General features: G+C 49.7%; 1 protein-coding gene across 4 annotated transcripts in view; it reads right to left on the bottom strand.

Moving 5' to 3' along the window:
* IL1RAP (interleukin 1 receptor accessory protein) overlaps positions 1-16,203 on the bottom strand; it is a 681,332-nt gene that overhangs the window by 159,454 nt on the left and 505,675 nt on the right. For all 4 annotated transcript variants that reach the window (XM_069617446.1, XM_069617447.1, XM_069617444.1 and 1 more), the window contains exons 6-7: positions 14,993-15,064; positions 6,367-6,496 (exon numbers count right to left, since the gene is read on the bottom strand). In XM_069617446.1, the coding sequence (XP_069473547.1) occupies positions 6,367-6,496; positions 14,993-15,064 (202 nt within the window). The remainder of the gene's footprint in view (positions 1-6,366; positions 6,497-14,992; positions 15,065-16,203) is intronic.

Consider the following 16,203-nt stretch of genomic DNA (forward strand, 5'->3'; position numbering starts at 1 on the left):
AAGGTGCGCCCTGCCTGGCGACCGAAGAGCCCGACCTTTTGGCGCTCCCGGAGCCAGCGGACTCGCGGTGCTTGGCCTGGAATTGGGCCCCCGTCGCGGGGGCGCCCACACAGGATTTAGAAGCCCGCTCTGACCCTTTCTTCTTCTTCTCACCCGTTGAGCCCTTCTCCAACCAGCTGGCGAGACGGGATCGACGGTCCCTCATGGTCCGCTCCGACAAGTTCTTGCAGAACTGGCAGTCCTTCTCTACATGAGTCTTGTCCCCATGAAGACAGTAGAGGCATTGCGAGTGTTCGTCTTCCTTAAACACATTCTGTAGCCCGCATCCAGGGCAGCTGCGTAACAGCTTGGGTCCGGGCGACAAACTCGCATCCTGGGCCATCTCGAAGTAGGCCGTTAATCTTCTGGAATCCTCCAAGAAGTTGATTCGACGAAATCTTCACCCTTGAGGGGCGTAGGAAAATCCCGCAACGGGTAGCCGTTAACGGGAGTAGAAACGGTGGAGCTTGAGGCTCGATTAACCGAAAAAATGTGAAAATTCACCTGAAAAAGCGCGAAACACGCAGTAAAAGCTCGAGAGCTAAGCACGTGGACTCCCAACACTTGAACGTGCGGTAAAAATCTGAAGATGGCTGCCAGAGGCGGGGCTTAGGTAGAGGGCAGTCATTGGCTGTGGTCAGTATGACGCAGAGATCAGCGATTGGTTACTACTACGAAAGACAGATCAGAAACGAAACTGATACTGATTTCTTCTTTACCGAGGATTCCCAGCCTGACGACGGGGAATATTCATGAGCATGTGAATCCATGCCAGACCCCATGCTGGAGAAGGGGGTGTTGTGGGAACTGAGAGTCACTAGAAACCGCAAAATGGAAATAACTAATGTATATAAAATAGACTGAGGGGCTGGATCTGGCCGCGCTTTGGGGCAGACATGCAGACGCACTGGACTCTTAAGAAATAACCAATGCCTGGGCACGGTTTCATTTTTAAAGAGCAGGCAAGCGGTGCAATATGCAACCTTTACCTGGGGTTACAAAAACGTTCTGGTGTCGACAAAAAAGAAATGGAGAAGGCACCAGAATAACAGAGGAAGCGTCCTCTCCTCCCTCACCCCTGGGTAAGGGGAAGGTGTGCAGGAAGCCCGGGAAGCCCGCAAAAGGGGCCAACAGGCCAGCAAAAGGGAACAATGGACAGGGGCGGGCCAGGAGGCTTCGCCTTCAGGTGCCTGCAGCACTGCAGAAGGACGCTGCGCACCGAAGGGGGACCTGTTTCGTTTTCCTCCCACCCACCCTGCTCATAGGATGGCGGATTGGCATGGTCTGGCCATTGCTGTCGCAGAACGGCGAGGCAGTGTTTTGGTGACCAGTGGCAAGATACAGACGAATGAGCCGTGGAAAAGCGGGAAGGGTCTTCGCTTGGCTTCCCCTGACAAAACGGCACTCCCCCAGCCCAGGAACACCTTCAAGGGCAGGCGGGGCTCAAATAAGAAGGGTTGGGGGGACTTTGGCCTACAGTGAACTTGGTTGGGAAAGCGGGGAAGCAAGGTTTGGACACAGAGCAGTCGGCTGGCCGCCGCACCTCCAGAATAATTTTCACAAAGTTGGTTTGCAGTGTTTTGAGTTTGGTATATTGTGAAATTAAATCTGCTGACTTATGCCAACAAAGAAAGAATGTCTCATTCTGCACCTTGTTTCCTTGGTGGGGTATCAAGGGTGGCGAATGGAATGAGCAAGCATGTTGGTACAACGATGGACAAATGCCCAGGTTATGTTGTGGCTGCTCAGTGCCACACAAATATCACATTATACAGGAAGTTCAGATTCTGCCTTTTACTGCTAGCCTCATTTGCTGTCAAGTGGAACCCCAATTCTCCTGAGAAGTGTCCCCTCTGCTGTTATTAGACTAAAGGCAGCAGCATTTCGTCTTTTCCAGTCGTTACTACTTTAAGACTAGGAGAAAACTGCTTTTACCCATTTTACTGAAAGTGAAGTTTTTAAAGACACTAGCTGCAATGATATTGCATTGTGTGTTTTTACTCTTGCTTTGCCATATTGTGCCCTGCTGCTATTTATTTTTACGTGAAGAAATGTGTGCTTTCTGAATAAAGAAATTGCAAACTAAAGGCGGAGCCCATCAAAACCATTCCAGGCTGTTAGGCATGAAGGGGTTGTTACTCCGGGAGAGAATTTAAAATCCTTTCATTTAAGGGGTCGGTCATGCCAGAAATAGGGCATGTAGCCCTGCCCCATTTGGGTCAAGACTATAGGAAGTGACATTGGGCTGGGGAGAAGGGCGGGGTAAAGACACTTGGTGTGCAATAAAGACGCAATTTACTTGCACCAGTCTTTGTATGTCTCATCTTTGAAAGTAGCCCTCGGGACACGGACAGATAGAACACTGGCGACGAAGGTGGCCCAAGGCAGGACCCACACCTCGACTGTCCAAGGACACCAGTGGACGTGAGCCAAGCTGCTCATCACCCGACTGCGCGGTTTCGGCCGTCCTGCCCGCACCCCAGCAAGGCCGCAACAAAGGAGGGTGCCGTCGAGTATGGCTTACGCACGTCAGCGCAGGACACACAGCCCAAGTGCGCCATTACAAGGTACAGTGGGGGAGGGGAGACAAGCAGCCCCACAAGCACCTGTGCACCATGGGATGAGCGGCTGCAGCGGGACACGCCTGGGCCCGGACAAATAAAGTGAACAAGGGCCACGCAAGGCAAAAAGTGAGTAAAGAAAAACAAAAAAGAGCGAGTGCACACAGGGACCTACACTGGGGGCAACAGCAGAGAGGCAAGGTGGCAGGAATGCCCCCGCAATGGAACAAGCCATTAAGTACACACAGAACAGACCAGCATCCACATGTCGGGAGACCACGTTGCCTCCACTTCTGGAGGTGGTGCCTCGAGACCTTCCCTTCCCTCAGGCGGGGGGAACACAGATTTTACACCTACCACACACATTTGACATGACCAACCTTGAGCCACGCTGGGCAATATGGTTAAGAGACTTCAAATTTTACGTGGGAGACATAGGGCTCAACGATGACGAGAGGCTAAAAAAAACAAGCCCTCTATGGCTGTTGGCCATGCAGTCAGGGACATTACAGGGGAAATTCTCAACCTCGGCACAGCAACATTCCAGAACCTCCACACAAAACTAGCAGAATACTTTGCACCTCATGCCAACGTTGACTATGAGAGACAAAGCTTTCATACGACGAGCCAAAACAATGGTGAATCCCTAGACAACTCGGTCATGAGACACAGAATAAAGCCGAAACACTGCAAATTCCATCAATACTCTAGCGAAGAGGCTCTAAGATCCCAGGTCATCGCCGGATGGGACACCCAAGCATTCCGGAAGAAGCTACTGCAAAAACAGAGCTCACGGGAGGAGATTCTAGCTTTGGCATGGATGAAAGCGGCAGTCTAGTCACAGCTGGACAAACTGGGCAAGGTCACCATACAGTCCAAGGCAAACTACAGACCACCCCAAACTTTCCGGCCTGATGCTCGGACGCCACGTGCTTCAGATGTGGATATTGACACCCTCATAAAGGGGAATGCCCCTCTGTTGGACAAAAATGTGATACCTGCAGTGGCAACGACCACTTTTGTGCTGTATGTAAAAATGCACCACTGCCCTCAGCCAGCAGATGATCACTCAGAACAGTGGAGGCCGACACTAGTGAGTCCAGACGAGGCCTGGCCTGACACACCCAGAAGACGCAAGAAGGACGAGCAGGTGTACAGCAAACCACACGCACCGGAAGACCAAATGCCGTCGGATGGTCCAAGACATGGGGGCCGCATGCGATACGTCCGATACATCAAGATGAGGTCACCCTCCAGTAGCGACTCGTTTTTGTCAGGTCATGACCAGCGCAAAAAGGGATATGTTTGGGTGCTGAACAACAACATGCGAAACATAGTCCGGTCGTCATGCTCAACGATAGCTCACTGGAATTTCTCAGACACCGGAGCAGCGGTAAATATAAGCGAAGAAGCCTACAAGTCACTCCACCGGCACCTGAAGCTCAAGCGGCGCACCCATACAGGCCGACTTCCCCACTACCATGCAACAGAGTTATCTCTGCCACGTGCACCCACAAAGCTCACACTGGAAATCCCACTGCACAGACTCAAGACCGAGGTAAACAGTGGATGCATCCTCTGTTTCAAAACAGCCATAGAGATGGGCCTTGTACACATCCTGTACCAACTGAATACTTTGTGAGGCTGGAGGACATCGAGATGGTGTTCCCTATATTGTTCCGAGGACTGGGGAAACTCAAAAACCAAAAAATTCAACTTCACATCAACCAGACGTCAAGACAGTAGCCCAACACTACAGTGGCATACCCATCAACATACAATGGCAAGTTGAAGAAGAGATTAACAAGCTATTGAAGCAACATGCCATCGAACCAGTGACAGGCCCCACACCCTGGGTATCACCAATAGTCCCATCCACACCCTGGGTATCACCAATAGTCCCTGTCCCTAAAAAGTCACCGGACGGTTCCATCAGACAATGAGTGGACAAGACGAGCGCAAACAAAGCAATTGAGCATGCAAGACACCAGGCACCCAGGATAACCGACATGATCCACCTATTACATGCCGCAAAGTATTTCTCCAAGCTAGACCTCACAAAAGGATATCAGCTTGAAATCGCTCCCGATGCACGCTACATCACGGCCTTTGTAACACATCTGGGTCCCTTCCAATGCAAACGGCTCCGTTTCAGCATCTGGTCTGCCGCGTACATGTTTCAAGACGAAATTCATAAAGTCATAAGGCATGTCCCCAACTGCCTCAACTATTCAGATGACGTCCTTGCATTTGGCAAAACTAAAGAACATAACACAGCACTTCACAGAATAAGCACAGCACTTGAAGCAGCCAGATTGAACTTCAACAAAGCCAAATGCAAATTCCAGAAGGGTTCACTTAGGTTCTTCAGGCACATCTCAGAGAAGGGGATGCGACCCGACCCAGAAAAGGTGGCTGCAGTGAACACTGCCCAGCCACCACAGAATGTCTCTGAACTCCGCTCATTCCTGGAACTCGCGAGCTACTGCTCAAGCTACCTCCAAGATTATGCGACATTCAGCACCCCTCTCCGACTACTCAAGTGGAAAGACCAACCCTTTGAATGGTCAACGGACCGTCGGCATGCTTTCGACACTATTCGCAACAACATCTAAGGCCGAGGATATGGCGTATTTCAATGCAGGAAAAAAGAAGTAATAATTGATGCCAGCCCCGTCGGTCTGGGGGCTATATTGATGCAGCTGCACCCTATGGACACGAGCAATACCTCATCATGGCATACGCAAGTAGGAATCTCACATGCACAGAACATGCATACTCCCTATCAGAAAAGGAAAGCCTAGCCGTCGTCTGGGCCTGTGAATATTTCCACCTTTTCTCATATGGCAAGGCTTTCACCGTTGTCATGGACCACCAAGCTCTCCTGGTGATCTACAGTGACCCGAAAGTAAGAATGTCCGAATAGCACGCTGGGGCCTGTGGCTACAGGACTACAAATTTGACATACACCGCACAGGCAAAGACAAAAAAAAAAACACAGTAGACTATCAAGACACCCCACTGAGCCAACGCAGGCAGAACCCTCCATCGCAGATGCGTACATCAACTACGCGAGTCATCACCTGCAGCCTCTACCAGTGGACTGGACCACCCTCATAAAAGAATCTGAACACGATCCATCTTTGAAAGTAGGCCTCCCTGTCCCGTGAGGTGCTCCGGGCGGGACACAGCCAGATAGAACAGGGTCAGTGGAAGGATGTATGTTTGTTAGTAATTGTTCATCCGATTTATCCAATTACAGAAAAGGTTGGAGACAGTGGGTCTACAGCTGCTGCAGCGATGCACCACCAAACAGCCATCACCGCTTAGAAGACCACACCAACGGCAGAGCTGTAGCAATAATAAGGAACAGCGGACCTGCTGGTGCCATTTATCCTGCCGTCGCATTGAGTCCCTCCACAGCGTTGCACCGCCTCCAAGAGGACACCAATGGCAGATTGCACACTCCAAAAATGCTACACAACATAGCAAAGCTCACCTGCTGGTGGCATTGATCCCGGGATCCGTCGTATCTCCTACAGTGATGCAGAGCCAAAAAGCTGTTGCAGCTTCCAAGACCACACCAATGACGGAAAACATGCTCTAGAAATACCACATAACTGAAGATAGCTCACCTGCTGGCGGCATTGATCCCGGGATCGGTCGTATCTCCTACAGCAATGCAGAGCCAAAAAGCCATCACGGCTTCCAAGACCAAACCAATGACAGAAAACACGCTCTAGAAATGCCAGATAAGATAGCTCACCTGCTGGTGATATTGATCCTGGGGTCCATCGCATCTCCTGCATTCTTTCCATTAATGGTCCACCAGACGTCCGTGCGAGAACCCTTCACGAAGGAAAAGAGGACCTCGCAAGGGAGGTGAGCCTGGTCTCCTGGCAACCGGAGGACAAAATACATATAGAAAATAGGTTACATGCTCCTTACCCCAAGTCAACAAACTGAATACGAGGGCCTCGCATTGAGAGGTGCACTTTTGTCAACATAGTGCAACTTATAATCACAGTTAGGTTAGTGCACTACAGTTTACAGGTCTCCCCTGTTCTCATGCACTCTGATGACTGGCCCTGGAGGTCTTGTGCCTTTTGGATTAACAGGTTTTACTCTCCCCGGGCCAATTCTGGTGCATACAACCACTACATTATCTGCACAGATAAGGTGTTCCATCCTAATCTGCCACTGCCTCCACCTCCTGCACCCCCCTCCCCAAGCAAGGTCCTGTCTGAATACCTTTTCAAATATCTTAAATCAGTGGTCTTCAAACTGAGTGGCTGGCCCCGTTATGGGAGCCCAAAGGATGTCCAGGGGGCCCCAGACTCTTTGAAACTTTGAAAAGGGATTATGGCGAGTGTTTAATAGAAGATATGAGCTGTAAACATCTGCTTGTATTTTAAAGCATCTGGGGCACCTCTGGACCTCCTTTGGGCCCCCTGGGGTGGGGGGCACGAAGCCATATGTTTACTTCCAAGGGGGCTCAGTATGAAAAGGTTTGAATACCACCTTCATGAAAGCGGCTCAAGTCTTGCAGATTAACATTGCGCAGCACCCGTGTCCTTCCAGTGTGAATATAGCACTTGCTGTGGATGTCTGGAAAGTGGGAGCTGCACTGCTTGGTCAAACCCTTCAGAACATAGAATCCTTAAATTCAGGAGGTGATATGGACTCCAGCATGGGTCACTATACCACAGGCTGTCAACCTTTGCCCCGAGGCATGCCTAGTTTAAATATGCATGCCCCACTCTTGCTCTGGTTATTCCAACTACTGGCATAAAAACATTATAATAATTTGATATTTTTGTTGATAGCTGGGGATCATGGAGTCGCATCAGGTTTGAAATCTAAAGTGTTCGAGAGCTCAGTGAGTGGCCGCAAATCTCACCATGATCACCTTGCATTGGCTTGAGGGCCAGTTCGTCTAACGCAGGTGGCTGGATTACCAGAGGAAACTTGAGCGATCTGCTCCAATTTCCATCTCAATATCGATATTCAGGCTGCGGCACAGTCGGGGGACCTGGTGGGCTCTGTAGGTCACAATCTGCCTTTTGACCTGTTCTTAGGATTCCACTTGCAATGCGCAAGCTCACTCGTTACTTCGCCAACTTGCAATAGTTGAGCTGTAGAAGGAATCTTTCAGAGTTACTCTTTCAAGATGAAACCAGCCCACTCTAGGCCTTGCTAGCATTTGAGAGCATTTCCAGTGGAGTCACAGTAGTCAATGTAGGGAGAGATGCGTATCACTGTGTGCTCACAGGCGTTTCCATCTTGGCCAGTGGCTGCCCGGGTGTTCTCCCCTTCATGGCAAAGTACCAGATAACCTAATCCATCTGAAGGAATTTAGTTTTAGGGATTACAGAGTGTACATTTGAGATGATGTATAGAATTTGCTGTGAAACTAGAACTTGTATTAGATTTATGTTTCCACAAAGCCCACCGTTCACGATTACACGCGTCAGCTGAGCCATGCTGACCGCTACAGTCTTTAGCTGATCTTCTGGAAAATGGATCTCCTGGTATATGGCACTATCGGTGGCCACCCTTAAATTGACACTTTACACCCCTCGAAATGCAATCGCTGTGGCTCATGGTCATTACATTAGATCCACCCCTCGCCCCAATAGACTCCATAGCTTGATACAGGACTGTAAGCAACAGGGCAGGTGCTCTTTGGTTTTCCCATGAAGAGGATCATGTTATCAGCAAACAGATGCAACTTCACATCTGCCCTGTATATCCTGGCTGCCCGTTCAGGACTGATAATCCTAAGGTTCGTAGCCGACAGGTTACACAAGGGCAGCCTTGTGTGGTACCACAAGCTATTGGGATTTCATCCGGCATAACATTGTAGACCTTGATTTGATTCTTACATTCAAGCAATAGTATAATGGCACTTATCACACCTTCAAAAGGCATCTCCAGTGAATGAAGGCCGAGCATCGGGCAAACTTGGTCCAATGCCCTGCCTGCGTGCACACTCAACGTGGTCCCTAGGGTTCGAGTCTCACAGCAAGCAGAGCCATCCTTCAACCGCTGCCTCATCACATGGCTGGCTCAGCCCATTCATTATTCTGGCTGGTTTGGAGAAAATTAAGTAAATCAACCAATTTTAATAAGCAGTGTTAACACTATAAAGTATTTTGCCTCTAAAAGGGTACTACTATATGAACTAATATAGAGAGTTCATAAATTAATAAGAGTAAAGACTTCGTAACAGAACACATTGTTGTTAAAATGCTAAATTGTCCAGTTGGGTGAATACCTCGGAGATCAAACAGAATATTTGCCCAAGTTATACTGGCTCATTATGCAGGTTTACGAAACACTTAGTGGCTGGCATTACAGAAAATGCAGGGTTCTATGGGAGCAGTTCACCAGTCTTGGGGAGTCAGATGACTCGGGTGACTGTGGCAGGAGGAACAAAGGACCACGTGCAAAAGCTAGCCCGCGCTAGGGAAAGAGGTAGGAAGGGTCATGACATGTGAAGGTCAGTGCGGGGAAGGCTGGTGCAACTCGCACAGGAGTTTGAGTCCTCAATCCCGAAGCACCAAACAGGATACAAGGTGGACACTGTGGCCGGCAGGTATAACGCAAGACTACGGTCGCAGTAGCAAGCGCAACGTGGTGCTGGCAAGTTATATCCTAGAGGCCTCTGCTTGACAGCCACCTTCGAAGTGCTTTGCAGGCAGAGGTCTACTACAAGGGTCAGTCGGCTCCTGTCCGTCACCTATCGGATCGGCAAACTTTTGGTCCCAGGTTCTCCATACAGGAGTCTGGGAGTTTCACAGACTCACTGCAACAACCTCCAATTCTGGGGAATATCCACATAGGAATTACTAAACTGAAGATTGGAGGTTTTGGAACTTTTACTAATTTAAATGTTTTTACCCGACAACCACCAAACCTTAAAAATACTGGGGCAAGGTATACACTATTAAAATGCTAAAAAAATCAAATGAGAGCAAGTGGATATGTGCAGGTGACCAGAATTACCAGTGTCTGCGGTTTTAAAATGATAGCCGGTTGGGAATTGTATGTGACCCGTGAGATCATTGGACGTGATCCACCACTTAGGATTAACTTCCTTGAAAAGCCCAAGTACCTGGGGACTTGACTTGACAGGACACATTCTGCCAAATCTTAAACTAAAAGCACAGCTCAGTAGTCAACACATCTGGTGATCAAATGCCAACAAAGACCTGTTCAGAAGGTGTGGGTGGTGCTTCACTGTCTAAGGTATGCATGAAAGGCGGGCACCACGATAGCTTGTCACATTGCTCCCAGAACTGAGACTCGGACACCAAGTAGGATTTAAGGGCTTTTCATTAACCTTTCCCTTTCAACCTATTAACCTTGTAATACAAACTGAACATAATGTTTTAGGATGGAGGCAAGTCTCAATGACCAAGATGCCAGGATGATAGGTTTACAAGTGGCGGGGTGCAATGTAAGAGAAGGGCAAGTCTCTCTACAAAATGGGCAACAGGAGGCTTCCCCCTCCTCTTGCTCTGAAGGGGGACAGATGGGGAAATGTCTGGTCTGGTCAACGTCCATGAATCAAACCAAAAACATTAAAAGCCAGGGGGGGCTGCTGCAAATCGAAGTGCTCCCAACATTTCTAGGTCCCTCCATAAGGGGAGTGGGACGGGGAGGGGGAGAGGGGTGTAATTGCTCCTCCCAGTAGGATTAATGGGGTCGCCTGGTCCTTTTGCTCCGGCCATAGATATTTTCCCAGCCATGGCCCCAAGGCTCTCGGGCAGTTACATGTTAGTCCTCCTCCTCACTACTTCCTTCCAGGTTGCTTTAGGCACACACATGGAGGTCCAGCAAGGATTTCCTGATATACTGGGCCCGAGGCTGGTCCTTCAAGATGAAACCCTGTGCACCCTGGTAGGGGTTTGGTAGAGACTTGGGCACTGCACACCTCTACAACCCACTGGTCCACCTACTTTAACCGTTCAGTATCTTCTTCCCTCTGATGTCAACCTTTTCCAACTCCTGCCAACAGTACCCCTTTGTCTGCAGCAACGTCTACTTCTCACTGCAATCTTCCTTGTGTTCAAGTAGCCTCCTTTCTCCTCTCCTAGGTCTCCACTCTTCCTGCTCCCTAAAACAAATGTCCAATGTGCTCTCCAACAGCCCATTTCCCACCACTGTCCTGCTTAAGTAAGCTCTTTCCGGCACAATATTAGTATTTTCCTCTTTCAGGTGGTAGCACTCGCATTACTCTTCAGAGTGATCTGTCTCCGCTACCAAGCACTTTCTTTCTCTCACATACACCAGGACCTCCCACCAGGCTCCAGAAAACGACTACACCCCTGCATCCAGCACCACAAGCTCTTCCTCCGACCTAACCTCTTCCCCCTTACCAAGTAGCAGTGTCTCCTCCTTGGACTTCATGGTTCAGCCCTTCTGGGACTAGGTATCCAGGGCATTATTTTCCCATGGTCTGCTCTTTTGTCAGATCTCCCAAGGCATTGCATTGACTAACTGGGCTGTATGCCATTAAAATGGTGATCTCTCCTCCACTTGGGTGGTGCTTGCTGATCCGATGTTCACCTGGGATGAGTGAGCTGGGATGGTCTGTCATTGGGCCAAGTTCCTGCTGTCATGTGCTATGCACGGGAACTAACCCGAGGTTATTCCAAGGCCAGTCCTCATTTTGTAATCATTACTAGATATGCAAGTGTGCCCCTTCCCTCCCTCTGGAAGCCGGGCAGAGGTGATCGACCCAGAATTGAGCCCTTCTGTTTCCCCGGCATGTGGAGCAAATTTCTACCTGTGGAAAGCCAGGGGAACGATGTGTCTACATTACCAAGTGTCCACTGTCTGTTGTAAAACTGCATCATTAAAATCTCCTGCAATGCTTAGTGGAGCGGGAGAACAAGGCATGTTTACATCAATCCTCACAGAAGAAACCAACATTTGTTTATTTCTCTTGGATTTGTAGAGATCCCATGATCTTGTAAGAATGAGTGTTCACCAGTGTTACTGGAGGGATGCATTTACTGAACCCATTGTCAAAATGGCGAACTGTCATTGCCTTAAAAAGGAAAGGATTTGGTTTTATCATCGAGTGTTTGGGTCTGGGTTAGTAGGCATTTCGGGCTCCTTCCAGAGTATGGTGGTTCTTTCTCTCCGATTTCTCTGGCGGGTCTTGGGGTCACCAATGGAGAGACCCCAGGGGAGATTGGGGGGGGGGGGTACGGACTGTCCATAAGGTAGGGGATTTCGTCACATACTGAAAGGCTGGTCTCACCCCCGGTGGTTGGTATCCATCTCAGCTTTACTTTCCATACTAGTTTGTGTTTAAACAACTAGACCCCCCCCCCCGCCCACCACACACCCCGTCTTGGTGTGCAAGTGCATGGGTGAAGACTGCTTTTAAGGAAAACCGTTGGCGGGTTTAACTGAAGATGCTGATTGACCCTCTTTAGGTGGGCTTTCAAAACGAACCTGGACAGGAGAAGGTAGAGTATCATGAGGCTGTGGACTCGATGCAACATGAAATCATCATAGCCTTAGATGCGGCAGCTGGGTAAGAAGTAGCTGCGGGTAAAACCATGCCCGAGACGACTGTCGCTGCAGCTGGAGAAGAGACCTCCCAGGTCCAGTCAGTGAAAACAAGGAACATCTGTACATGCTGTGGTTAAACCGTGGGAGGAACAAACCCCCAATAAAGTGAGCTCTGACAACTACATGGTGGGATTGAGAATTCCTTGGGACAGTCAGAAGCTAAAATGGGAGACCAGGGAGCTCTGGGCCAAAGGATCTAGGCTCGTCTTGGTACCTACAGCCCCAACTTTACTTGAAATTCAAAAGGCCAAAAGAATACACTGAAACTTGTTGTGTGCCAATCTGGAGTCTGTGGTTTTGTTGATTATTTTATAAACCGGGAGCAGAGCGGTAGGAGTGCTTTGCCCCTTCCCTTTTATGGACTGCAAGTGCTTGGAGGACCACAAGGAAAATAAAGCACTTGAGCAATACAGCTGGAGTCTTTACAACCTCAGAAGCTACTAGAACCAAGGCTTGGCATCCTAGTTCCAGGTGGATGAAAGCTTAACCTATGGAAATCTTTGGTCTAACCAACACTGGCAGGGGATGAAGCGAAAAAATGCTCAAATTAAGGCATTAAACTAGTCAACTGTAGTTTCCTCAATACAATCTTCAAATTCTGATCTAAACTGAAGATTGGTTCAGTACATCAGGATTCCCGGCATAACCGTGGAAAGCTTTTTTCGCCGAAGTTCTTGAGGAATGGGTAAACAGGGAAATGACCCAACACCCTAGTACATAGATTGTGACCCAGCCATACAAGTAGGCTTTCCAAACCTAGATGTATGCCCAGTACACAGACTGTCGCACCAAAGCCTGCTTCTCAGGACTCAGTGAGGAACTCAAGGACCACCTGTGGCGAGGGTATAAACATTTATTTTACAAATCCTCTGCAGACACATAGAAACAACCCGGCCGCAGGCACAACACATTGCCCGGGGAAAAGCCTTGGCACATGAGACCCGGATGCTGGTACATTGGGCAACATAAATGTTCATTATATAAGAAGTGGGATGTTTGAGCGGGAACCACACAAACACGGCATAGGATGGGCAGGAAACACCTGGCTTTACGATGACCACCCATCTACAAGGGTCCCTGTCATAATGCATGCTGAGGTGTGACACGGCCCCGCCCTTGATCCTTGCCAGAAGGGATTAAGAACCAGTCTCCACTGGTGTGGCAGGTACAGGAAGGAATCCAGAGCCAGGCCTAGCCCTTGAAAGGTAAACCCGGAAGGAGTGCCCTAATTACACAGGAATACATGCAGGTAAAAGGTTTCGTGATTATTTTTAAGGAAGGAACGAGGGCTTCACACAGAAAAAAAAACGAAATCCATAGGCTACATTTTTCAAGTGATGACCAACCTGAAAACTATCAAATGGAAACGGGAGAGAGCACATTTCCTATGATGTGTTTGGAAGAATAGTGAGACACACATCCCCTTTGGCGTGTACAAACAATGAAGACTTTCCAGAAACCAAAGCGAAAAAGTTGTGCCAGAGGAGAGAAGCCAACCGATAATGTCCCAGAAAGAAGTCCTTTCTGCAGATAGGGGAGAACGCAAACTCGATGTGAGCGAAACACACTTGCTGCATTTCTGATCAGTTGAACATGTATCCCAATACATCAAAATCTCTCTAAACCAGTGGGTGTTCAGTGCATCCCAACCTTGCACAGAACGTATAAAGTGGTGCAGAGAACGAGAGCGCTAGCGGCACATGGGGCGCACCAGCAGTACAAGACATGGAAAACAAGATGGCCTCCTGGCACATGGTGCGTAGCGGCAGTGCAAGACATGGAAAACAAGATGGCCTCCTGGCACATGGGGCGCACCGGCAGTACAAGACATGGAAAACAAGATGGCCTCCTGGCACATGGTGCGTAGCGGCAGTGCAAGACATGGAAAACAAGATGGCCTCCTGGCACATGGTGCGCAGAGGCAGTGCAAGACATGGAAAACAAGATGGCCTCCTGGCACATGGTGCGCAGCGGCAGTGCAAGACATGGAAAACAAGATGGCCTCCTGGCACATGGTGCGTAGCGGCAGTGCAAGACATGGAAAACAAGATGGCCTCCTGGCACATGGTGCGCAGAGGCAGTGCAAGACATGGAAAACAAGATGGCCTCCTGGCACATGGTGCGCAGCGGCAGTGCAAGACATGGAAAACAAGATGGCCTCCTGGCACATGGTGCGTAGCGGCAGTGCAAGACATGGAAAACAAGATGGCCTCCTGGCACATGGTGCGCAGAGGCAGTGCAAGACATGGAAAACAAGATGGCCTCCTGGCACATGGTGCGCGGCAGTGCAAGACATGGAAAACAAGATGGCCTCCTGGCACATGGTGCGCAGCGGCAGTGCAAGACATGGAAAACAAGATGGCCTCCTGGCACATGGTGCGCAGAGGCAGTGCAAGACATGGAAAACAAGATGGCCTCCTGGCACATGGTGCGCGGCAGTGCAAGACATGGAAAACAAGATGGCCTCCTGGCACATGGTGCGCAGCGGCAGTGCAAGACATGGAAAACAAGATGGCCTCCTGGCACATGGTGCGCAGCGGCAGTGCAAGACATGGAAAACAAGATGGCCTCCTGGCACATGGTGCGTAGCGGCAGTGCAAGACATGGAAAACAAGATGGCCTCCTGGCACATGGGGCGCAGCAGTGGTACAAGACATGGAAAACAAGATTGTCTCCTGCAATCGAAGGCGGACATGTCCCTACTCAATCCTTGCATACCATCTGACCACGGTTTACATAAATGGTCTGGGAATATGAAACCTGGGCCCCACTGCATGTCTGTGTGCCAAGTCTTTAATTACCTGCTTCGATTTCATAGACGACCTTATCGTTCGGCTCGAGGATGGTCGGTGGTCTTTCATCTCGTGGAGAACCTGCAAAGTAAGCAAATAGCCATCAATATTTCCAACGCGCCAGGAAATGCTGTGCCGTAGGGCTGAATGTCAGATAATGTCATTAAAGTGCACTCTTGCCAAGCAAGTCTCAAACTGTAGTGCTGGCACAGTGCCAACATCAGCTTCCGAATCGCATTGGAGGAAAATGAAACTGATTGCCCGCGACACCACCGCTTCATCAGGTCAGCAGTCTTCCCTAAACCTGTGCAGCATCTCCCAGACTTTCCTTGCCCTCCTGCCTCAAGAGGCAGGTGTTCATGGAGTGCAATCTGGCACTGCTCCCCAGACACTGCACATGTCCAAGGTTCACTCCTCTTGGCTCCAGCTCTCCAAGGGCCATGTGGGTATTAATAGTGAGGACTAAGTCATGGCCCTTGTTTCGGATTCATCCGGGTTCCCTTTCCCTTATCTCGCCAATGTTGCTAGAAAACACTCACTTAACAGTTCTCTTGGGGGAGCCAGTGAAGATCAAGCCCCCTCCCCCACCCATATTTGTGAGCACCTCTGTCGGTTAGTGCTCTCAATCGTCTAGAAACTCCCACCTAGCGGTTCAAACACGGACCGTCAGCAGACCCCCCCCCCCCATAAGCCCCTTGAGGTCCATGCGAAGAGGCACTGCGGGCCGGCAGGGTATGTTGCCCGTTACTGGAAATACACGTGGGGTGGGGGGTGCAGGGGCAGAACCTGAAGCCTAGTCATCCTTGCAGTCAGTCAAGGCCTGGCCAATGCAGGGGTCATCGGATGACAATCACAGAGACCAGACATCCTCCACAATGCACTAAAGAGATCGGTGGTGGGGGGGGGGGGGGTTTGGAGAGAAGTAGTGATGTAACTATTAGGGTCCGCCCTATTTTAAAAAAAATTCAGTGGGTGGAGGCGGGGGGTGGGGGGGGGGGTCGGCATAGATTGGAACTTCCTCTGCTCTTGGAATAGGTAGGGACAGTAAGCAGCAGAGCTGGGGGTGTGGGAGGCATCTGCATTTAGGCAAACATGACAAACCTAAAACATCCAACTGATTGGGCAGGGACTCATTGCCAGAGCCCCTTTGACCTTCTGAGGGGGTGACCAGTAACTATTGAACGAGGGTTTAGCATTATTTAATTACCTGACTCAAGTGG

The sequence above is a fragment of the Ambystoma mexicanum genome, chromosome 10 (genome assembly GCF_040938575.1).
Source record: "Ambystoma mexicanum isolate Mex_15411 chromosome 10, UKY_AmexF1_1, whole genome shotgun sequence".
NCBI lineage: Eukaryota > Metazoa > Chordata > Amphibia > Caudata > Ambystomatidae > Ambystoma > Ambystoma mexicanum.